At 39.3% G+C, this 23538-nt stretch overlaps 3 protein-coding genes across 5 annotated transcripts in view; 1 reads left to right on the forward strand and 2 right to left on the reverse strand.

The window, feature by feature from the left end:
* ndst1a (N-deacetylase/N-sulfotransferase (heparan glucosaminyl) 1a) overlaps positions 1–2397 on the reverse strand; it is a 65225-nt gene extending 62828 nt beyond the window's left edge. Inside the window, exon 1 of the mRNA XM_084719276.1 lies at positions 1880–2397. The gene's annotated coding sequence lies outside the window, so the exon portion shown is untranslated. The remainder of the gene's footprint in view (positions 1–1879) is intronic.
* Positions 2398–6448: 4051 nt separating this feature from the next.
* rbm22 (RNA binding motif protein 22) lies at positions 6449–12915 on the forward strand. The gene is made up of 11 exons (XM_084719277.1): positions 6449–6565; positions 8134–8187; positions 8284–8313; positions 8466–8598; positions 8712–8812; positions 9354–9526; positions 9789–9989; positions 10165–10329; positions 10730–10818; positions 11675–11803; positions 12031–12915. The coding sequence occupies exons 1-11, from the start codon at positions 6512–6514 to the stop codon at positions 12183–12185; spliced, it is 1284 nt and encodes a 427-aa protein (XP_084575403.1). The 5' UTR covers positions 6449–6511; the 3' UTR covers positions 12186–12915.
* Positions 12916–13624: 709 nt separating this feature from the next.
* Positions 13625–22078, reverse strand: LOC146326918 (myozenin-2). 3 transcript variants are annotated; one of them, XM_084719280.1, is made up of 5 exons: positions 21913–22078; positions 19257–19420; positions 17442–17523; positions 15461–15644; positions 13625–14657 (listed from the first exon to the last, which is right to left on the reverse strand). In XM_084719280.1, the coding sequence occupies exons 1-5, from the start codon at positions 22043–22045 to the stop codon at positions 14474–14476; spliced, it is 747 nt and encodes a 248-aa protein (XP_084575406.1). In that variant the 5' UTR covers positions 22046–22078; the 3' UTR covers positions 13625–14473. The 3 variants fall into 3 exon arrangements, with proteins under 3 accessions (XP_084575406.1, XP_084575404.1, XP_084575405.1); XM_084719278.1 differs by having other exon boundaries at positions 17370–17523; XM_084719279.1 differs by lacking the exon at positions 21913–22078 and adding an exon at positions 20457–20631 and having other exon boundaries at positions 17370–17523.
* Between the last annotated feature and the right edge of the window lie 1460 nt (positions 22079–23538).

Raw genomic sequence — 23538 nt, forward strand, 5'->3', positions numbered from 1 at the left:
GCAACAGATTTCAGGCAGGTCTGGACTGCCCCTTTTTGCTACAGAGCCGAGTCAAGTGTTTATAGTATTTAATAGATGCAGCAGCTATCTCGGTGGAAACACACATTTGCTCCATCTTACACAACAAAGAGTAACTAAAGCAGCCTCACACCATAAAGGCAGATCTTATTTAAAGAGGAGACACTGCATCATTGGTGCATCGTGCAACAACCGCTCTGCGACTTATGAACAACATATTAAAACACTTAAGGTGGGATCAGTTAGATTTGATCGAGTCCTTTTTCTCAGGATGTCAATTACAAACATGCTGGGTTAGTAAAGTGTCCTGAGTACAGCAAAATAATTAGAAACAAAGAAATACAAGGCAGAGGGCAGAGTCTCTGCAGATAGAGCCCACCACCACACACTTATTGTGGGTCAGAAGTGATGACTGAAAGAGGGTACATGTTTATTTTCTAGGAAAATGTTGCATATAACGCTATTAAAACTGAATGTATAGCCTATCAATTTCAATTTTTCAATTTCAATTTCAGTAGGATTTATTGGCGTAACAGGTACACGTGTTACCAAAGCATAGTAACAATATAAAAGAGAATTTAAGAATGAACTTAACAATAATGATATAAATAGGAATATCTTTGTTAAGAGTAAAGACCCTAGTTTTACAAAAAATCAAAGTGGATAATGATACTGCATATCAAACTTATAATTTTGTTTATGTTTATATGAGTTTGTGGTTAGGACAAAACTAAGGTTGCAACTAAGAATTATTTTTTACTGTCAATTAATCTGCCAGTTATTTTCTCAATTAATCAATGACTTTTTTGATCTATAAAATGGTGAAAAATGTTGTTCAGCGTTTCCCAAAGCCAAATATGATATACTCAAATGTCTTGTTTTGCCTACAACTCAAAGATATTCAGTTTATAGAAAACTAAAGAAACAAGAAAATATCTTTAAATATAAGGAGCTGGAATCAAAGAATCTGGACTTTTTTTTCTTAAAGAAAATAAATCAATCCAATTAACCAATTATCCAAATTGCTGGCGCTAACTAATCGATAAATCGCTGCATCTCTAGACGAAACAGATTTGAAATCTGGCTACATTTGTAATAATGAGCCCTACAGGTACATAATAGTCTGGTGCATTATCTGTCACAACACTGAGCCTGCAATCACTGCTCATAATAATTAACCCAAGTTCCCCCTCGCAAATTGAGTACAAATGGAGAAATATTGAAGCACTCGTTGCATTCCCACAGTGATCTTTTATCCACCTCTGTCATGTGCAGTGCTATTAGACGAGGTGGCAGACAGTCGTATCGACCTTTAATTCGAATTTGCACACAAAATCGTTTGGCCTTTTCATTGCTGGAGACGCATTAGAGTGGAACGTTAGTGGGTAAACTGCTACATTGTTGCAAAGATTGTTTAAGCTAACTTGAAGCTGGACATTCGATAGAACTCTATACGTCGCAGCTGCTACAAAGTTACAAAAACAAGTTGCTGGCTTGTCGCTGCATTCTGGTACCCGGGCTGGATAAAGGAATTCCGATATTAAATCACAGAGCAGAGCAGCCGGACACAGCTCTATCCTGGGCATAAACTTCGACCTGACCCGCTTAGGAAAAAACATAACGTTAGCCTCCTTTCTTCTGCTGCCATATGGACGAGCTGAAAGCTACACCGAGCCTCCACTGAACCGGCGGAGGGGCATTATGTTTCCAGTCAGGCCGAAAGACTGGCCTCATTCTCCGTCTGCGCCAGACAACGTTCACTAGCCTGGCCTGGGAGACCGAGCGAGCAGCGGCGGGGCTCTCTGTCGAAAACATGTGCGAAAACACCGCGAGCAGACTTGCGTTGTGTCGATGTACTCACCTTGTCTGGGTCTATGTGGATGCAGGACGACGCTGGCTTGCTGAAATGAATGCGGGGTTGAGGCACGCTGGGCGCATGTCGTCGTCGTCGTCGTCTCGGTTTGCTGTCGGCCGTGATGTGGAGCGAGCGGCACAGCGGACTCGGCTGGGAGAAATCGGGAAATCTGAGAATGCCCCTCTCTTTCTGCAGCTCTGTGCACCAGCAGTGGCCCATAACTGTCGACAGGAGGCGCCAGCACAGCACATTTTTCCTCTTCTGATATGCGCATACATGCAAACTACACAACTCCTCAAAGAAATCACTGTGCGCTCATCATATTCCTGCAGGGGCTTATCTGCATCCCTGCTCTTCAATGGTGAGATTATAGTGGCCTTGATGTGTTGTGTGAACTACATAGACTGGGTTTAATTTTGCTGTGATACTGGGATTAGTCTCAAAAGTTTTTATGATTCCAGTTCCCAATGGACAAGAGCTCAGGGATAGTCGTGATGATTAGTCACCATACCATGCAGATTATGCAACAAGCACCCATGCAAAACTCACTTGTATTTTTTTTTATTATCTTCTTATTTTTTTAAAATTATCTTATCATATCTGTTTCCTAATAAAAAAAACACAGACCAGTACATTGTCATTAGTACTCAGTTATAGTTAGCTTAGACCTATAACACTCAAGATATTGCTAGGATATTACAAGTTATATCAACCCTAAACACCGCAACATGCAGATTATGCAACAAGAGCACATGCAAAAATGTGTTTGTGTAATCAGTGCTGCATCAAAAGAAAATGCTAAATTAAAGTTCGGTTTCCTAATGAGAAAATCACTTCAGTATTCTTATAATAGTAATACAATGTAATTGATAGGCTCATTCAGTGTACTCATAGCGACCTATAATATTTAAGGTACTGTTATGATATTACTGGGAACTATACTTTTTATTGGATATTTTCGCTCTCTTTTGAGGGGAATATCTCCAACAGAATATTTCCAAATGATACCAATATTTATGACACTGATTATTGCTGCAATGATACAAACACCAGTTATTTTAAATTATAGAAAACTGGCAGCTGGCTTTTAGAAAACATTGTTTCAGGACAACAAATAGCCTTTAAATTACTATGAAATTAATATGATTATAAGAGGCCAACTGGAACATATCGGTTGACTGGTATTATCTGCTAGAACTGTAGAACCCCCGAGACCCGATTTTTGGATAAGCAGTTGAAGATGGATGGATGGATGGATGGATGGATGGATGGATGGATGGATGGATGATATTATCTATTGACTGACATTATTGGTTGAGTGATATTATCGGCCCATTAGGCTGATATCATTATCTGTATATGTTGTCCAATATGTGCCTAAACCTTTTACTAACAAAACACTTTTTCATTTTTGTTTAAATTTTTGTCTCCTGATATCGGCATGTATGAAAACTTCACAACTTCTCAAAGAAATCACAGTGCGATCATTTTCTGCAGGGGCTTATCTGCATCCCTGCTCTTCAATAGTGAGATTATTGTAGGAGTGCTGTGTTAAATACATACACTGAGTTTAACTGTGCTGTGATACTGGGATTACCCTCGAAGTTTTTATGATTCCTAAGAGCTCAAGGATTAATCACTACACCATGCAGATAATGCAACAAGCACCCATGCAAAAATGTTTGGGGGGGGGGTGTTGTATAATTAGTGTTGCATCAAAGAGAAATTGTCTCATCTGAAAAAATCACTCCAGTATTCCTATAACACTGCTAGTAATGCCACTGGCACCTAAGCATAGTATTGCAATGATATTTTAAGGAACTATACTTTAATTGGATATTTACATTATCTTTTGAGGGGAATATCTCTGATAGAATATCTCTAAATGATATCAATATCCATGGCATCCATCTAAAATGACAGAAATCTGATAGCTGGCTTTTTACCAAACTGTTTCAGGACAAAAAACAGCCAATAAATGAGTATGAAATAAATATGATTTTTGGAGTTTGACTGATATTATCAGTCCAATATTGGCCCACAGCTTTGGTCTGTTTATACCAGTATCGGCGTATATGTTTTCTGACATGTGCCTGTATGATTTCTTATAAAGAACATAGTTAAACATAACAAATAATTAAACATTTTTGCATATACATGCAAGCTACACATTTCCTTAAAGAAATGACATATGCGTTCATCATATTCCTGCAGCGGTTTATCTGCGTCCCTGCTCTTCAATAGTGAGATTATAGTGGCCTTGATGTGCTATGTGAACTGAGTTTAATTGTGCTGTGATACTGGGATTACCCTCAGTTTTTATCATTCCAATTTCATATGAACAAGACCTCAGGGATAGTCCTGATGATTAGCCACCACACCATGCAGATTATGCAACAAGCGCACATGCAAAACTCTGTTTTTTATATTGTCAGTGTTGCATCAAAGAGAAATGGTCTTATGTGTTTCCTAATGAAACAATCACTGCAGTATTCTTATATTAATATATGTACAGTATCATTGGTACTCAGCTCTCAGTTCAAATTATTGCTGTATTATTTGTTTGCAAGTTGTCATCATACAAACAAGCTTGTCTTTACAGTGAAAAAATAGATAACCTAAACTGAAACTGTCATATGAGTTATCTACCAAATCTCAACTCTTCCATTTATCATAATCACAGCAAACATTTGTATTTTTGAACCGCTAATGGGATCCATAACTCAACTATATAAGGCAACAAATCAGTTTCCCAGAGGTATAAGATTAATTAGCTTTTAGGTCAGATTGCAACATCAACATCAACCGAACCATCAACACTGCTCTGAGGATATCATTTCTTGAATGGAGCTGCAACACAGAGCAGCAGCTGTGAGGTAGTAGTATACACCTACACGTTGTCTGACCTTGTGACTCATGAGGTTGGTGATTTTGATTACAGAGTGGCTAAATCCAAAACAAAGCCCTCCTTCAAAAAGGCTTTGGCTGTCTCATCCCCATCACATGATAGAGGAGATAGGTCACACGACTCATTAAGACAAAGAGAACGTGCCCAGAAGGTTTACTCCGCTGTCCCACTAAACACAGGGCAAGACGCAGACTGTGCACCCACGAGAAACAGGCGGAGGAGAAGAGCCTAGTAGAGATTTCAGTTAACCCTTTCTCCTGGAGATATGATGACACGAGCAATTGCTGATCAATAATTAGTGTCACTTAGCTAATGAGCACAACACAACTGATTATACCTTGAAGTCACTGAATCTAAGCATCAGAGGCAACAGAGGAGACTAGTGATGTTTTTCATTTGGAAGAAGCCTAAAAGTACAGCAGACTTTTTCTGACCTCCTGCACTATAACAGAATTCCTCGGTCTCCAGGCCTGTATCTAATCCCTGTCCTTTGACTACACAACCTCACTCTGACCTTAAATAAACATTAGGGGCTTAATGCCCATCCGTAATCTCACACATCCTTTGCCCGACTAATTGGAGTTTGACACAGCAAAGACACCCTGACCTGAATTGGAACAGGTGGATAGATAAACGGTAAGTGGACTACACAATTGGCTTATACAAGCTCTCACACAGCAGCCAATCAGTTTGTCTGTGTCTGTCTCTCTTACACACGCAGAGGTGGGAAAATAACGCACATCCTTTACTTAGTTAAAAGTAGTACTACTAGAATGTAAAAATAGTAGGTCAAGAGCAAGTGAAGAAGCATTATGATCAAAATAAAAGAGTCAGAAGTAAAAGTAATAATTTTGAAGAATTGTCACTCCAATATTATATATATATATCAGAGTGTTATTTTATTTCTATTAATTATATTAGGCTATTGGTTTTAATGGCTAATGCATAGAACAATGGAACAATAATAAAAACTTAAGATACCAGGATAAAAAGTCCACAAGATGATATTTATCATGATATTAACTTCATTAACTTAACTCATTATTATTAACTTGAAAAAAAGTCCTTTATTAAATAAGAATTCTGATGTGAGCATCCATTTTTTTTGGTTGTACAAAATGTGTTTTTCTTTTTAACTTTAGGTGCTACTTGCTTTCCTTCTTTAATAAAATAAAATAAATGAGCCAGCCACATCCTAAACGTGCAAAAAAAAAAAGTCATTAATTGTTTTTACCAATGAATGTTTGAATTATGTATTAACAACTGCAAAACAAAAATAATACTATATATATATATATATATATATATATATATATATATATATATATATATATATATATATGACATTGTCAGTGGTGTGGATATGTAAGTTTTAAGTGCTTTATTACAGCTGAATTATTTTTGTTTGTACAATCTGCAAACTACTAACTGTAACTATCAGGTAGGTGTAATTGAGTGATAATAACCTATTTAGCTCTGACGTGTATTGGAATAGAATTATAGAATGGCATCAAATAGAAATGTTCAAATGAAACACTTCTCAGGTGAGTCAACATAGCTACTTTCCTTAGACGTATATTTGCTTGTTATATTTACTTCTTTTTCTTAGATTGTATCTGATGGTTTCTTGAAATAGGGCGACACCCTAAGGTGAAACGTGGCTCTCTGGTGCGGTGCATTGTGGTCTGACAACTCTTGTGTCGTTGGTTGTTTGGCCCACACTCCGCAAAATGGCGACGTCCCTGGGCTCCAACACTTACAACAGACAGAACTGGGAAGACGCGGTACGTGTAAACGGCATTGTATTTTACAGGACAAAGAGTATGATTTGAGTACAATGATTTCCAGTCAATTTTGAGTAATGATCATGATCGTAACACCTATCAGCTTGACACAAACCTGGCGGGTTAGCTTGGTAGCTAGGTAGCCTACGGTTAGCTAGCAATAGAAGCGTGGCTGCCACTTTTATAACATGTCTGTCTATCGTTACGTTAAACTGTAAAACGCCACTTTTCAGGGTAGCAGTGGGCTATAGAGGATGAACGATGATATTTGAAATTGGACTGAACGCAAACAGCCTCAGTTATTTGAACCTTAATGTGTTTTGTACTAAAGTTAGCTGTCCTAGCTAAGCGCTAGCACTAGCAGGCTAACAAAAATATAACGATTCTGCGTTAAGTAAAGCAAATCAACCAGCTAACCGGTTCCACTCGTAACTGGTTCGTGCAGAAACGACCGATCCAGGCAATCAGTTGCATTATCGCCTGTTGTTTGAATTAGGTTTTCGGCATCAAATGTTGAATTGTAATGGTAGCCTAGCATAAGTCTTGTTTAAAAGGGAACCGCAGATCTGCCTAAGATCTCGCGAGAGTGATCACTTATTCAAACTATGATCTTTTTCTAATCCTAACCAAGTGTTTTCTGACCATAACTTGAAATTTTTAACCACAGGTTGTCACGTTATATAACACAATTATTATTAACGAGGTGTGCAGTGCAGAAACGGGGCGTACACATCTCGCGGAGTTTCGCAAATAAAGAGTTCTCTTACAGGCGCGATCATTAACAGGCGCTTTGAGAAGATGACCGCTTGGCTGGCAGATGAGCCATAACGTTATCTGACGACTAATGATAACATATAAAAAAAAAAACTGTTATAAACAGCTCTCAGATTTATATAAGGTTGTTGATGTATTGTGTCAGCCAAGCTTCTTGTTTGAGTGTCGCCATCATACAATCAAGCTTCTCACAGTGGAAAAACGAGCTAATCTGAACTGAAATTGTTGTGAGTTACCTACCGAATCCTAACTCTTACATTTATTATAATCACACCAAGCCTTTGTATTTTTGAACCTCTAATGGGTCCATAACTCAGCTATATAAGGCAACATATCAGTTTCCTCTCTTGAGCCATGAAACAACAGGGCCTTTAGCCAATGTTGGGTTTGTCAAGACACCAGAATATAAACTTTGCAACCCTAGACTATGTAGTTAACGTTTGAGCCACAAGACCTGCTTAAATTTAGGTGTTTGGCTGATGCTGTCAGTGGGATGGATTAAGGCAAGGTCATTTTCAGCAGCTAGCACTTGGAGTTGAAACAGCATCCTTCAACAGATGGCAAAATAGACATGAGCATGTCCTATTGCCCTTCCTGTATTCCCACATGTAACTTCGCCAAGGTGCTCACAGCAGACAGTGACACAGAAGATGGAGATCAAGTTACTGCTTAAAATAACATACATTAGGGGACTGTGTGATGGGTAATGGATATGGTGCCTGGTGTTTGTTTTTGTTTTTTGTTTTTTGTTGTTTTTTTAACTAAGTAATCATCTGTTTTGTTTTTTCTTCCAGGATTTTCCAATTCTGTGTCAGACATGTTTAGGAGAAAACCCTTACATTCGTATGGTGAGTCAGAACTACCATGTCATCATAATGACTGGGATTGAATTATTTTCTTGTAGTTTTGATAATAATGTTATTTCTTCATGCTTTGTTTTACAGACCAAAGAAAAGTATGGGAAAGAATGCAAGGTATGTTTTGCATTAATACTTTCAATTGTGATTATGCAACACACAGCATGCTTTTGCTTAACACCTAATGCCATGCAAGAATATTTTTTATTTTTCTTCCTCAGCCTTGACCCTGAGTCTGTAATAAAGTTTGAATTTAATTTGCCCATTAGATCTGTGCTCGACCCTTTACTGTGTTTCGATGGTGTCCGGGAACACGAATGCGTTTCAAGAAAACAGAGGTCTGTCAGACCTGCAGTAAAATGAAGAATGTTTGTCAGACATGTCTGCTGGACCTGGAGTACGGTGAGTCTCTGTGATAGACTCTTCAAAATTTGTAATTTGGCCTGTGAACATTTTTATGGCTTGTTGAATATATATAACTTTTTAACCCTGTTGTCACACCTTGTATTTTACAGGTTTACCTATCCAGGTCAGGGACACTGGGCTGGCAGTTAAAGATGAGGTTCCGAGGTCAGATGTGAATAAAGAGTACTACACACAGAATATGGAGAGAGAGGTATTATTACCTTCTTATTCAGACAAAAAAATGTCTCTTAGTTATGATTTTCATACAGTTACAATAGCTGAAACTATTTAGTAGGGTTGTCCTCACTACTTTGTTCCCAATTTCAAGTCCTTAAAGAATGAGTATCAACAACTTAACTACAACTTAAAGTGTGTACTTGGCCTACAGTGTACTTGGATTAAATCTAGTAAAGTAATGTGTATATATGTTTGACACCTTAATATTTTTGCATTAAGAAAACTTTTTACAGGCTACATTTTTAAGTTTCCCACATTATTTTGTGGCATTTACAGAAAGATGATTCTCACTTTGGAACTGTTGTAGTAGTAAGACTTGGACAGGGTTTAGCTCATTTTAATTTTCACAATGAATAAAATACTGGGAGCAAATGCGCATTTTAAAAATCAGTAGCACTTTAGAGGTTTGGTTCACTGAAAAATTACTATTATAGGCAGTTTTATGTTTCTTTCAGAGGTTAGATTTTTGGTTGCCATTGATTCCCTGATGTTTATTTGGACCTCTGTCTTCTCAGATAGCGAACTCTGATGGCACACGACCAGTAGGCCAGCTTGGTAAAGCGCCCAGCTCTAGTGATATGTTGCTGAAACTGGCCCGGACCACGCCATATTACAAGAGGAACCGGCCGCACATCTGCTCCTTCTGGGTGAAGGGAGAGTGTAAGAGAGGGGAGGAGTGTCCCTACAGGTAATTGACATAAAACAGGCTACGGCTGCTGTTCTTTAGGGGTTGAACTTGGTGCTTTGTGTTCAGCTGTGTGTACTAGAGATGATTGTTGTTGTTTGTTTTTTTTTTATCTTAATTAATTTTTATGTATCAGTTTAAATGTATTAGTACTTATTACCATAGACAAAATAGAAATCACATTGTCTTATAATTCAATTTAATTGTAATTTCTTTATTTTTGATTCAATTGTATTTTCTAATTCTGGTTCTTGTTTTCACACAGGCATGAGAAGCCCACTGATCCTGATGACCCTCTAGCCGACCAGAACATTAAGGACCGTTACTACGGCATCAACGATCCAGTGGCTGACAAGCTGCTTAAACGGGCTTCAACTATGCCCCGCCTGGACCCACCAGAGGACAAGTCCATCAGCACCCTCTACATTGGGGGTCTGGGAGATACTGTCACAGATGGAGATCTCAAGTAAGGATTTGTGTTTCATAACAAGCTCTTCAACATCCTCTGGTCTTTCAGAGTGTGTTTTACTCATTGTAAATGTAGTTCAGAGTAATTTCACTGTCATAAAAAGGACTGTTAGAATATTGAACACTACTTCTAGCCTTTTGAGTTTATTGAACATTTGTCTGTTTTATTGCAGGAGTCACTTTTACCAGTTTGGAGAGATTCGCACCATTACCATAGTACAGAGGCAGCAGTGTGCCTTCATCCAGTTTGCCACAAGACAGGCCGCTGAAATGGCTGCTGAGAAATCCTTCAACAAACTGATCATCAATGGCCGGAGGCTCACTGTCAAGTGGGGAAGGTAAGAAGCTGATTGTGTGGCTGCACCTTAGAAAAAAAGTCCTCCTGCCTTCTAATTAAAATTCTTAGCTTCCATTCAGCCCCACTAAGCAGAGCCACTTGGGAGGAGACGTGAAGATTTCTAGTGATAATTTGGTTATTAAATGTTGTGTTCAGGGAGCATGTGTGTCTGAAAGTAAGAGCCCAGAGTAATGCTATCATCACAGTCACAACTACAAGTGAACTCCTGACATCAGTGACTTTAAAATATTATTACAGACACAGTAAGAGCTTCTTAACACCTCAAGACACTTGATGTTTTCTATTCTCGACACAATTCTGCTGCTACAAACCATTCAGCAGTATTTATCAAAGTTAGTGTTGTGGTTAACGTACATAACTTATATGGTTTGTCTTTTTAGGTCACAGGCAGCAAGAGGGAAGGAGGGCGTCAAAGATGGTGTCAGTGAGATGGGCACCAGGCTCGACCCTGTACCTGGACTGCCTGGAGGTGAGTCTGCAATCACTGCAATCATTTTTCAGATCAGAAAAAAAGGCGGGTTGGTGTTAAATTAATTTTAAAATGTGTTACTCTGGCTCTGATGCAGCTGCCTCTCTCTGTCTATAGTCACTGTAGATTGTATATAAACATTATTTTAAAAAATCAAGATATAAATAAATAAATAAAAACATTACACAGTCTGTGGTAGTCACCACTCTGTCGTCTTGCTCACAGTACTGTTTGATTGAGTAATAGCCAGTCAACACTAAGAGCTGTACCCCAGACAGGCAAAGAAACTGGAGCTACTCCCTTGTGAGAGCTGAGCTGTGTGTTGAAGTGAAGGCTGCAGATATTATTGAAGTAGAAGATAAACATCAAAATCTTATGATCTGTTCTGATGATAAGCATGGCCAGTTTCCCAGTTACACCACTGAAAATGCCTGAAGTCATAGCCTGTGGGATTTCACTCAATGGAGGCGAAAACAGCTTTTAAATCAGCTGTCTCCTGACCTAATAATTGCACTTCAGAGTAAAACACAGCATGCATCAATCTTGTCTTGTCACTGGGACTCTGCATCAAGATTTAGGGACTTAGTACTTTAAAAAGCAATAGCAGCCGTAAAACCATATTTCACACTATTTGTTTTAATTTTGCAATTACTCAGTGATTCATATGCATGCTGAATCATAGAGGGTGATTTGTACGGTTCATGGACCAGCTATGTTCTGTTGTAGCATTAGTCTATATGCATAGTAATGTGAGTGTAATTCAAAGTATTAGGATTGATAGTGGACTACTAAATCAAAATTATTGCTGAGATTGGTTTGTCACATTTCTTAAATTTGATTTCTCTTTGTGCTGTAGCTCTTCCTCCACCACCAGCTTTAGATGAAGAAGCTCCTGCAAACTACTTCAACCTGGACCCTAGCACTTCTCCTGCTGTCATGAACATTGCTCTGCCCCCACCTCCAGGCATCAACCCACCTCCTCCAGGTAAAATCTTAACCATTATCTCATAGATACATCTTAAATTACATAAAAGCTAAAATATTTCAATATAAAATAGCTATTTAAAATAATCCAACTAAAATTATATCACTGATCTGTTATACACAATTTTTGTAAATGAGCCAAGAAGATGGATGATGTAAAGGTTTTAAACACAGCGAGAAAAAGTAGATGGTAAATGCTCTATTCTTTCTTTCCATCTGCTCAATCAGGTTTTGGGCCTCCAATGTTTCACCCGATGGGTCCCATGGCTCCGCCTATGCCCCCTCCAATGAGCATGAGACCTCCTGGTCAAATCCACTACCCGTCCCAGGATCCTCAGCGCATGGGTGCCCATGCTGCTCATGGCTCCCGTCATGGGGATTAGCTGCTGGAGTGAAGTCATACTGTGATTAGGTGTCATTCTTTTCCTTAACGTCAGACCTGGTCGGGTACTTTCACCTCAGATGCCGTCAGGGGGTCTGAAGCCTGCAGACTCCTCCTGTGAGAAACGTACTGCATAGAAACAGTCACTTCTTACAAGATAACATCTGATTTATTATGCCACCTGCAGTGCAGTGAATGAACTGAAAGAGGACCATCTGTGTCTGGAGAGACGACAACCAGGATGTTACAAGATCAATTTGTCACTACTCGCAGTTAACAAGTACCAGAACAGCATCTGAACAGCAGAAGTTAACAGTAAAAGACTTGAGACATGAGGTTACCGGCCAGTGTGATCGGGGCCATCTGGTTTTTACAGGCTCCTGTGGTTGGAGCCATTGTACATATAAAATGTATACTGTAGGATTAATTCGTATTTGTCATATCGTGCATAGAGTATGTCATGGAGTAAAATTCTGAGGAGTATTTTTAAACCTGTTAATTTTCAGTTGCATTGTCTCTTTTTTTATTTGGCGCAATCTTAATAGTCCACATTATGATGACATACAGCTTTCTTTGGATGTTGTTTTCATTTGTCATTAAAATGACACAGTTTTGTCATAAACCATCTCAGTGCATATTATTCTTGTGTATACTTGTGCTGTTTTAACCATGGTGTAAGAATGGGGCTGGGCAGTATATCATTATTAAATCTATTGTGACATGAGACTAGATATTGTCTTAGATTTTGGTTATTGTTATATCATGATATGGCATAAGTGTTTTCTTTTCCTGGTTTTAAAGGCTGCTTTACAGTAAAGTGATGTCATTTTCTGAACTTAACAGACTGTAGCTGTTCGGTTATTTTCCTTTACCCACTTAGTCATTATATCCACATTACTGGCTGTTATTTATGTCATTTTCTTTTGTGTTTTGTGAAAACACAAATAGTCATCCCTACAATATTGTCACAACATTGATAGATCTGGATATCAAAGTATCTGGTCAAACAAATCATGATACTTTGTTTTGTTCATATTGCCCAGCCCTATGTAAGGTAAGGCAAGTTTATTTGTAAAGCACAGTTCAACAACAAGGCAATCAAAGTCCTTTACAATTTGTTAAAGCAGAAGAATTTCCTATCATTGCTATACAAAAAGTAGGGGATAGGTATGTGGCATCACATGGCCTATTACAACAACTACTTTTGTAGGACGTTTTATTGACCAAGAAATAATTGTGATCAATGATATTGTTATATTACATAGAGATGTCCTGGTAATTTTTTTTCCTTCCTGATTCCAATACCTGAACTTTGGATAACGTGTACAAATCCGATTTGAGTGCGTTTGTGATTGTGGTTGTGATATGATGGCTATTATTGTTCTATGGCTTGGATCAAGTCTGACTCACTGGATATACATTGTGGGTATAAGCCCTTGTTTGTTGGCATTGCAGGATTAGCACCGCCTAAGATAATTGTGATTGGTTAAGAGAAAAACATAAACCAGTGTATTATCTCCCCAATAACAGAATGATAACGTGTGGAGTCAGACCTTTCTCTACACTGAGTGCTGTGGAGAGAGATCTGGCTATGCCTTGGGTTAAAGGTTTTATAAAACATGAACAAATACATACAGAGAATCCGTGCCAGAGAACATGACGTCGCCCTTCTGGGCTTATGGGATCTTGCTATGACGATGAGACGACAGAAGCAAGCACAACCCGAATTGACAGCAAAATGTGTCTTAGCATAGTTTTTCGTGTTCATTTGGCTTTTATGCTCTGTGAAAAAATGCTTTGTCACTGTATTCAAGTCTAATAATGGTAGGAAAAACCCTGCTGTTTGATGTGGTATCATGTGGCCAAAATGTTGATGATATTTTCATGTAAATGAAAATGCATTTAAACCCAAAAGGCAGTAATATCATACAATAATTTTAGCTGAGCTGATTAGTTGGTAATATAATTATTGTGACAGGCCTCATAAAGAATGGAAGGGAGGAGTCAGGTATTGAGATATTGATGGGATCAGATACGGATACACTGTGGGTGACAAAAAGAAGGATAGGTTGAACTGTTCAGCCTGTAGCAGCGTTGTCCTGGACTCTACTGTGGTTCAGCACGATAAGTTGCTGATCAAACCACTCTGCAGTAGCAAACCACTTCATATTTCATGCATGAGTGTTTTTCTCCCCTGCAGTGCCCAGTGATTAACAGAGGGATCATCTTTGTGGAAGGAGAGCAGCAAGCATAGGTCAGTGCTCCAGTCTTTAGCTGATCAGCCCTTTTTCATAGTTCATTAGATTCAGGGTTGTAATCAATTCCCCATCCCCGGGGCGCTCTGTTGAAGTTGGGCCGCCGCCACATGCGGTCCTGAGCAACGCTGGGTAGCTTCTGGGGCTCCACTGCCTCAAAGCTAATCACAGGGATCACCCTCTTGCTGGCCAATACTCCCCCAAATGGCATGGCAGATCTGAGACACAAAGAAAAGAGACCTTACTTACTAGACAGGCTGAATGCATTGCGTTTCATGTTCCCAGCAGAACGGGACACTGGGTATCACATGGCTCAGACTCCTTCCCATAAAGGGGGGAAACCTTTAGATGATACATGACACCAGGTCTGACCATCTCTCTGATTTTAACTGGTCCTGCTAACAGAAGAAAACCTCCTGGGATTCAGGATGACTTAAGCAGGGTGTATAGTGAACTCAACTTTTTCTATGTGTGTAGCTGCTGAGTTCAGATATAATTAAAGCATCACAATTTCATAGTAATCTAAAAGGTGTAAACAGATCCCTCCCCTGGGGGTACAGTTCCGGACTGGCTGGCAGAAAGCGAGTGATTGACAGCCATAATTGAGTAAAGCCTTGAGTTTGTCTTTCATATATCCTCCATTTCTCCATCTGCCCAAGCTTAACCTTTGTCCTGCCTTGCCAGAGTGATGCAATTCCTTGTGTGCCATGAGAAACAAGATTCCCTTTCGTGCGTAATCTGTCTTGTGGGGGGCATTAAAAGCTTGCAGCCCCGCCAACAGATCATCTTTCAAGAGCCACAGTTCAAAATAGCCATCACGCAGTCTCTCTTCAAGGAGGTGCGAGGCAGAGAGACTGGATTCATTTTCAAACCGTGGAAACATGGAGTGGAGCCCAGGGACGGGATGATTGTGATGGATAACATGGCTAGGTCATCTGAGGGTCTATTTGAAGATGTGTAGGTCTCAACACCTCATGATTTATTTGGGTGAACCGAGTAGCGACTGGGGAGGCAGATTTACCTGTTGAAGCACCTGTAGTTGGCAGGCTGTAGTCTTTGCGGGGGCTCGGGCAGCTGGGTATTGAGGGTGTTCAGGAGCTCTTCATTGCCTCCCAAAGCTTCTGCCCATGGGGAGCAGTAGGATTTAGGGATTACTGTTGTGTTGAACTTTTCATGAGGAACTATCTTCAGAGGGCCAGAATATCCTGATAGAAACAAAAGTCAATTGTCAGTAGGCAAAAATAAAGTACCACCATGAGAAAAATACAACCCAAATTCCAAAAAGAAGGGATATTATGTAGAAGGTAAATAAAAACAGAATGCAATGATTTACAACCTGTATTCTATTGAATGCAGAACAAAGACAAGATATTTTGCTTTCAAACTGTTGTTGTTATTTGTAATTATACACTCATTCTGAATTTGATCCCTGCAACACACTTCTAAAAAGTCAAGTGTTTATCTTTTAGCAGCACTCAGCAGGCATTTGGGAACTGATGACACCAATTCTTTCCCAGTCTTGCTTATTATACAACTTCAGCTCAACAGTCTGGGGTCACTGCAGTTTAGTACCTGAACATTTTTACTACAAAGCTACACTGTTGTAACATGTGCAGAATGTGTTTTGGCATTGTCTCACTGAAATAAGCAGGAATGTCTCTGAAAAACATGTTGTCTGGATGGCAGCATATGAGCTCCAAAACCTGTATGTACCTTTCAGCATTAATGGGGCCTTATCCATGATGCCATGGGTGCAAACACACCCCCATACCATCACAGATGCTGGCTTTTGAAGCCAGCGCTGGTAACAGCCTGGGTCCCTGTTTCCCAGAGCCTTCGTAGCGCTATGTGCTTCGTAAGTTGTATCTTAAGGTCTCCCTTAAGCTTAGGGGCTGTTTCCCAGAGTCTCCTTAGCTACGACATATCTTCTGAAAGGTATATCTTAAGAAGGGTGGTCTGAACCACTGGATTGTCCTTGTCCTTTTTAGACTGGAGGACATGACGTCCATGACTTCCAAAAACAATCTGAGCCCAACAGGCCACAGCACACTGTTGCATTTTGCATCAGACCACTGAAGGTGAGCTCAGGCCCCAGAAGTCCAAAGCATCTCTGGATCATGTTAATGGATTTCGCTGATCATGGTAGAGTCTTAATTTGCTTTTGTAGATGTAGCAACCAACTGTGTTTACTGACAACAGTTTTCCTAAGTGTACCAGAGCCCGTGTCATATTCTTTATACAATTATTACTAAATACACTAAAGTTTGTTAGTTTGAACAGTAAAAATCTTATTTTTATACTGTTTTCCATTGAATACAAATCAAAAATGATTTGAACATATTGCATTCTGTTTCTATGTACATTTTACACAATGTGTCAACTTTTTTCAAATTGGGGTTGTAATTTTCTCATTCAAAATAAACAATATAAGGACCCCTGTATTGAGGAAAATGGATATTCCTTGGGTTTTCTAACTAATTACAAACCCCATTAGACACCATCAAGAAAGCAAGCCCCGACAAAGCACAAACTGATCTAATATACATATAAATGCCTTTGATGTCACTCCTGTCAACAATAGGAGCTACACAGTACTGTAATTAGATCTCTGTGTGAATCCCCGATAATAAACAGAGCTCAGCTTACTGTCAGTCAGATTGCAGTGCCTTCTGTCAGGCCAAATACACAACAGCTCTCAGCAAAGATGGTTACAGACAACTGCGTTCTGCCAACTGCCAACTCTGCTGGCGCTGATAATAATAAAACTGATTTATTTGCTCAGTACATTTCCATATAAAAAGTGAAGACTAGCAGATCAGTGTGAGATACAGTGTCCATGAACAGCCCAAGCATTTGGCATTGCGGTGAGCCAGTCATATGGCTTGTGGCAGTCTGTGGCAATCCATTCTTCACCATGTATTACCATTTACCTGGAGCGATGACGTCAGGACTGCCCTTCTTTGCTACAGTCTTCTGAAGGTTCACGACCAGGCTATGCTTACCAGGGATGGAGAAAGCCTGGTTCTCTTTTCCTCCCTGTGGCTCTGGGATAATCTGCAGGGGAGGAACGGCCTCCACATGGACCTGGGATAGAGGCAGCGTTGGATTCAAAGATTCATTTGTCACAAACTCAGGTGCAATGATATTTACGGTTAAGAGAATGAAAGATGTATGAAGGGTAAAATTTCAAAACCAAAAAATTTGAAATATATCTAAATATTAAAATGTTAAGTGCATATTTCCAGTTTCTAAAACATGTAAAATGTCACATTTGTAGCCACACTATATAAAAAAATGTGCAATTGTAATTGTGCTCAGAGACTAGGGATATAACAATATATAACAACATTTATTTACAGTATTAAAAAACAAAAAAAAAGAGACTTAAAAAATATCCTTTGCTGGATAATAGACATGATTCGCACAGCATTTTTTGTTCATGTAATTTTTTTAAGTGCTTCTTTAACATGAAAGTTCTTTTTGTTAATAGAATAAGATAATCAAGTCGTATCCAGCCATGACCAAAGCATGTGCAAAAAATTGGCATGAGCTGTCTTCGGCAATGAATGTTTGATTTATATATGTACAACTGGAAAACAAAAACAATGTAGCATTCAGTAGTAGTCCTTTTATACAATAAAAACAAAATAATAAAATAAGTATGTAAGTATAAGTATATAATGTTGCCGTAGATAGCGTCATAGTCCATAATGATACTGAGACATGTGTCATTGTGAAATTATATATATTGTTACCTCTTTATCGAAGACAGAAGCTTTAATCAGAGTTCATCATCCTGATGGAGAAAGTTTTTTCTTTTAATTCCACAAATACACCCTTTTTTAGAGGGACATTCCACCGATTTTACACACAAAGTTCAGTTTAATTGTAGCAAGGAGTACTAACCAGCCTGTGAAAACAGCTGTATGTGTATCTGCATACTTCTGATTATGTTATTACAAAATAGAGGTGTTGGGTATGAAAGAAGTGGGCATTTAGGAAGCCATTAAAGATGCCCCTGAACTGCATTATGGGGAAGTGTATGTAAAGTGTTTGGGGATTTTGTCCCAAACCAAAGACAAAAGTTTAGGATATCTCAGACCCTGATGCTTCCATATTGTCCATTCATTTTAAAAATGTTCAGCTCTATGAAAGTGCAGCACTAAATTGCTGGAGCACCCTGTAACATCTCTTCTTACAAGGCTCATTGTTTGTTCGGGATATTCCTGTCTGATTAAAACATGTTATTTAATTAAAGACGTCACTCATTTATCAGGGTGGAAACCCCCCATTTTGCAGATGTAATTAGTGTGGTAAGATGTTAAAAGCCTATTTCTGTACTCTAAAGACATGAGACAGCAGACAAAGAGAAAGGTTAGAGAAGAGTCAGACTTCATTGGACAATAAAGAGACAGTTCACTGCAAAATCAAATTTCTTTCCTCTTTCCTGTAGTGCTATTTATCCGACTAGATTGTTCTGGTGCGAGCTGACAATTTTTGGATACATGAGTCATAGAGATGTCTGCCTTCTCTCAGATATAATAGAATTAGATTGGCCTCAACTTGTGTTTCTCAAGACCCGGTTACTCAGGATCATCCACAGACCTTGTTGTGAGCAGTCTGGAATTCAAAATATGCATTTTTGATTTTGAGGTAAACAGTCTATTTAATTGCAGCTCTGATCAATTCATCACAGCAACAAGCTGTTATTAAGCACAAACTACATGTCAGAAACACGGGTACATCATTTTGGTGAGTAGGCTCAGCGGATAGGAATCTTTGTGTGTGTTTCTGTGTGTCATCTCTCAGCTCCTTACATTGTTGGCGTTGTAAGCACCATTGGCATTGTTCTCCACCGTGTACCTCTCAACCCTCCTCTGTCTCTCCTGAAACATGCGAGAGCCTCGATTAGATGGGAGGGTGAGCTCCTCCATCTGCACGTCCTTTGGAACGCTCATCTTCTTCCCCAGGTTCAGACCCACTGGCACGACACGACAGACAAATGGAGGCGCTTTAATAAGTGATTACATTTAATATAACTATGCATTTTAAAAATGGCATCATCAGAGCAGAGACATTTATTTGCTGCAGGTTATTATGCTGTGTAGCATGGTGTGGGGCATAAATAGGAATCCCGACATTTAGTTGTTGGTGCAATGATAAGAGTAACTTGCAGACATTTGGAAAGAGAAGGAAAAGTAACACAGACTAATAAGGACCTTTGGCAAATCTTGACGTCTCCTCTGATCTCCTTGTTTCTGTCGTCTTCAAACAGCTGAGGGGCACTGATATAAAAAAGCCAAACCGTGTGCAGCATCACTAAGTTGGTATCTGCACAGCTTTTGCTCTGGGTCTCTTCTCGTGTTATATCATGGCACAGCAGAGGGTCTGAAATAGCCTGGAGATGATGTCAAGGGGTGCGTAATGTGTGTTGTGGTCCAGGGCTGCATGGGTAATGGGGCATATAAATAGGATCTTTGGATGAAAGAGTCGTGTAAGAGCGGATGGCCCTGTTTCTTGCACAAGTTAAGTGTTAGGAGAAGTCTGGGCATGTGCCACCCTCGAGGAGCTGCCTTTGATCGGCCTGTGTGAAATTCAGTGGTGGGAGTCACATTTTGCTGAGTTTAGGGGACTTGGTTTCAAAGCTGGCGGACAGTGCTGGAAAACAAACAGCGCAACTGGGATGGTCCCTGCTCGAGTGTTTGGAGCATTTCAACAACACACCGGCACTCCTGGGATTTGGGTGTAGCACATCGCGGACTAAGACGCTTTGATGTTAGGATCAGTTACATCTAACAGCTCTGGCTGTGATCACACAGGAGGACAGTTTGAAACTGGGTGTAAATACACACAGGGACGCAATATGTAAATAATATAAGCATATTAGTTTATGTACTTACACAAGTATTAATGTAAACTAATTAGTGTATTTGTTTATTTCCATATGTTACGTATGTGTATGTTAGATCTGTTTCAAAATGAACACTGACTGATATCAATCAATCAATCAAACTTACCTCCCTTGGCCTCCCTGGACAGAGCCTTCGCCTGCAGCATCCTCTGCTTTGTCAAGTCATCCATGCCTGACTGCATCATTATCATCTTCCTCCCCTAATGGACACATGTTTCCCTGTGATTTTTCTTAAGTATACTTTGTTTTATGGTACTTCTACCACTTTAATATGTAACTTGCACTGTAAAAAGCATAGAGGAACTCATTCACTTAATGTAAATATGGAAGTTTTATTTATTTGAGTTAATTAAACTTTCTAGTATTAACTTTCAGAACACTTCAAAACTCATAAAGATTAAGTTTTCTGACTTAAAATAATGTACAGAGGTCAGTCAACTCATTAAGTTTCTAAAGAAACAAAACCAGCATATTAACAGACTTTCTAGCATGCATTGTTTGAGAGTTAAAACTCTAATGAGACCTTTCTTTTTTACAGTTTAAAAAAAATCATGATGAAAACTTGCTGTATGTCTTTAACACACTTTGAGATAAGTCATGGTTCTTTATTTTCACAGCAATTAAACCACTGTAAATCATGACGAAGGTCAGTATTGAATTCAGTTCTTTGTAGTGTTTGTCAGCGTGACAGAAGGGTTGTTGGTTACACTTGTTAAACACATTTGTTTATTTGACTAGAAAAGTCTTTTTTGGGTCATTACAAAATTACCTCAACTTGTCGTTTCAACTTAAGAAAACATTTTAAAGCAGCACAGACGCTAACTTTTTAAAGATAAAACAAAGTTTATTTTAACAGGGAAGTTATAATATAACTAAGCAGTATGACTTGGTGACAGAGGCAAGAAAAACACACTAAATAATAAACTCTAACTTGTATTGAGGGTAGCTCTATTTTGTTGTGACAGACTCCAGTCATATGCTTCCCCTTCATGGATCCAGGCAGAGCCTTTACCGGTAGTTTGCTTAAATGTACAAGGAGTTTTTGACTGGTTATGAAACAGTCTCAACTTAATACTGATGCCTCTATAAGATCTACATAAGCAAATGAGACTATCAGAAGACTGTCCTTGAAATCAGTTCTTCAACAGCATGCAGACCGGAAGAGCCTGTGCTCACATTTGCCCAGGTAAAGTTACATTAGCCAGATAAAAAGAAGCAGGAGGGGATTTTTCTTTGGATAATTTTATTTTTGGTGGAAACAGTACCGCTTTTGTCTACAGGGGCCGCCAAATTCAGCACAGTATGAAAGTTCATCAAAGAAGCTTTTTAAGTTTCTGAAATTGAAATGTTTACTTGCTTACAAATGTGAACTGTTTTTGTGTTAATTTCATGTATGAGTAGAAGAATCAAATAAAGTGTCATATTGCAGCATAACCACCTTGCATCTTTGCATTTGCAAGCATTTTATCAGCCCCTTGCTTACAGGTTATTTGAGGACATGGTGGCCTCCTCACAGCCAGCAGAGCACTCTCTCACCTACACCCCCTCACCTCAGTCCTTACCTGCGTCTCCTGCCTTTCTGTTCGTCCACCGGTCAGGGTGATTGGGTGGTTTATCCCGTACTGGAGCTGGGATGTTGCGACACTCCACTCTGACACTCCTCAGCAGAGAAGGAACGGTCGGTATAAAACTCATCCCAAGATGCCTCGGGTGCTTACCTCACGGGGTTATTTTAGCAGTGGGATAAGAGAGTGAGGATGGACGGAGGGAGTGTTTGGGAGGGGGGGTATAAAAGGGTGATTGAGGGGAAGGGGCAAGTATAAAGATTTACATCCTGACCTCAAGCCGCTTTGATAATAAAAATCTGATCCCTTCAGCCCTCGGTGTGTGTGTGTGTGTGTGTGTGTGTGTGTGTGCTAACAGCTGCTGTCCAGACAGTGACATTGAGCTCACCGAGAGGCCAAGCATCCAACCTCTCCCCTGCAAACATAGACACAAACAAACAAACACAATTTCTATTTTGTAACTGCTTTGCCATATACACTCAGTGGCTTGCAAACACACACCATGTATTTCTCATATCCAGACAGTTTTACAAGAGCGGCTGTAAAACCGATGAGGTCGCTGCGGTTAGAGGTCGTGATTCAGCTCTCCAGTTGGGGTCAAAGGTTAAACTCTATAGCAGTGCGCGCTTCCATTTTTGATGGTGTGAGACCTTTGACGTCCTTTTCATTCACACTGCTGTGAATTATGGGCATTCTACAGTGCTGGAAAAGTAATAAATAACAACACAATGTTTTCGCTTGTGTGTTGGCTTACCGACTGCTGAGAAACTCAGCAGTGAATTCTGCATAAACTCACACGTTGTGTTACACTCCAAGTGATGCCCTTTAACTTTATCTTTGCTTGCCCTTTTTGAACTCAACTTAGTCTTTATCGAGCAGCTTTCCCCCCCTACAAATTGATTCATTGAGCTCAGCAGGAGCTTGGAGGGGAAAAAACATTTCCCTTATCCCTGTTGAGATTGGATATCGATTTTGCACCTGCCCTGCTCCACAATGCCACTATCCCCCAGTGGGAAGCCTCCTGGCCTCTGAAAGAAAATGTGTAGTCATCCTGAGTCACACAAAATCATCTGCAGATGCACAATTCAAGTTGAATAGCTCTTGAGTATTAAAGCCTTATTTAAGAGTGTTTGTTTAGTAGGAAAAAAAGACACGAAATTTTGCTTTATAAAAAGAACCAGAGTAGGTTGTAGCCCAGTTTTAGCAAAGAATGAATCTGTCACTTTATTAAAACCTGTTGCTTATCATAATTTAATACAAATTGAGTTATTACCTTTTTATTCACTTGTCAAACACACGTTCATTTAAATGTGAACAGTTTGGTAAATAAAGTAGATGAGGTACTACATGTTGTCCAGTAGAATAATCTTCATGTGCCCATATTACTGATACTGATCTTATTATTTGAAAGAATACTATATTTTAATATTATGAGGAAGGACAGCAACAGAAGAGGAGGTGTGTCACCCAATATATTCAAGACCATCTCCCGTTCAGTTGGATGATTTATGTGCAAATAGACAAGAGATCCCGTGGCTTCAAATTCACCTTCCTTTCCGACAACCAGTGTTATTTGGATCTGTTTATAGGAAGACAAAATAAAAAACAAACAAACATTATACC

Source organism: Lutjanus erythropterus, chromosome 5 (genome assembly GCF_056507025.1).
Source record: "Lutjanus erythropterus isolate fLutEry1 chromosome 5, fLutEry1.hap2, whole genome shotgun sequence".
NCBI classification, from domain to species: domain Eukaryota; kingdom Metazoa; phylum Chordata; class Actinopteri; order Lutjaniformes; family Lutjanidae; genus Lutjanus; species Lutjanus erythropterus.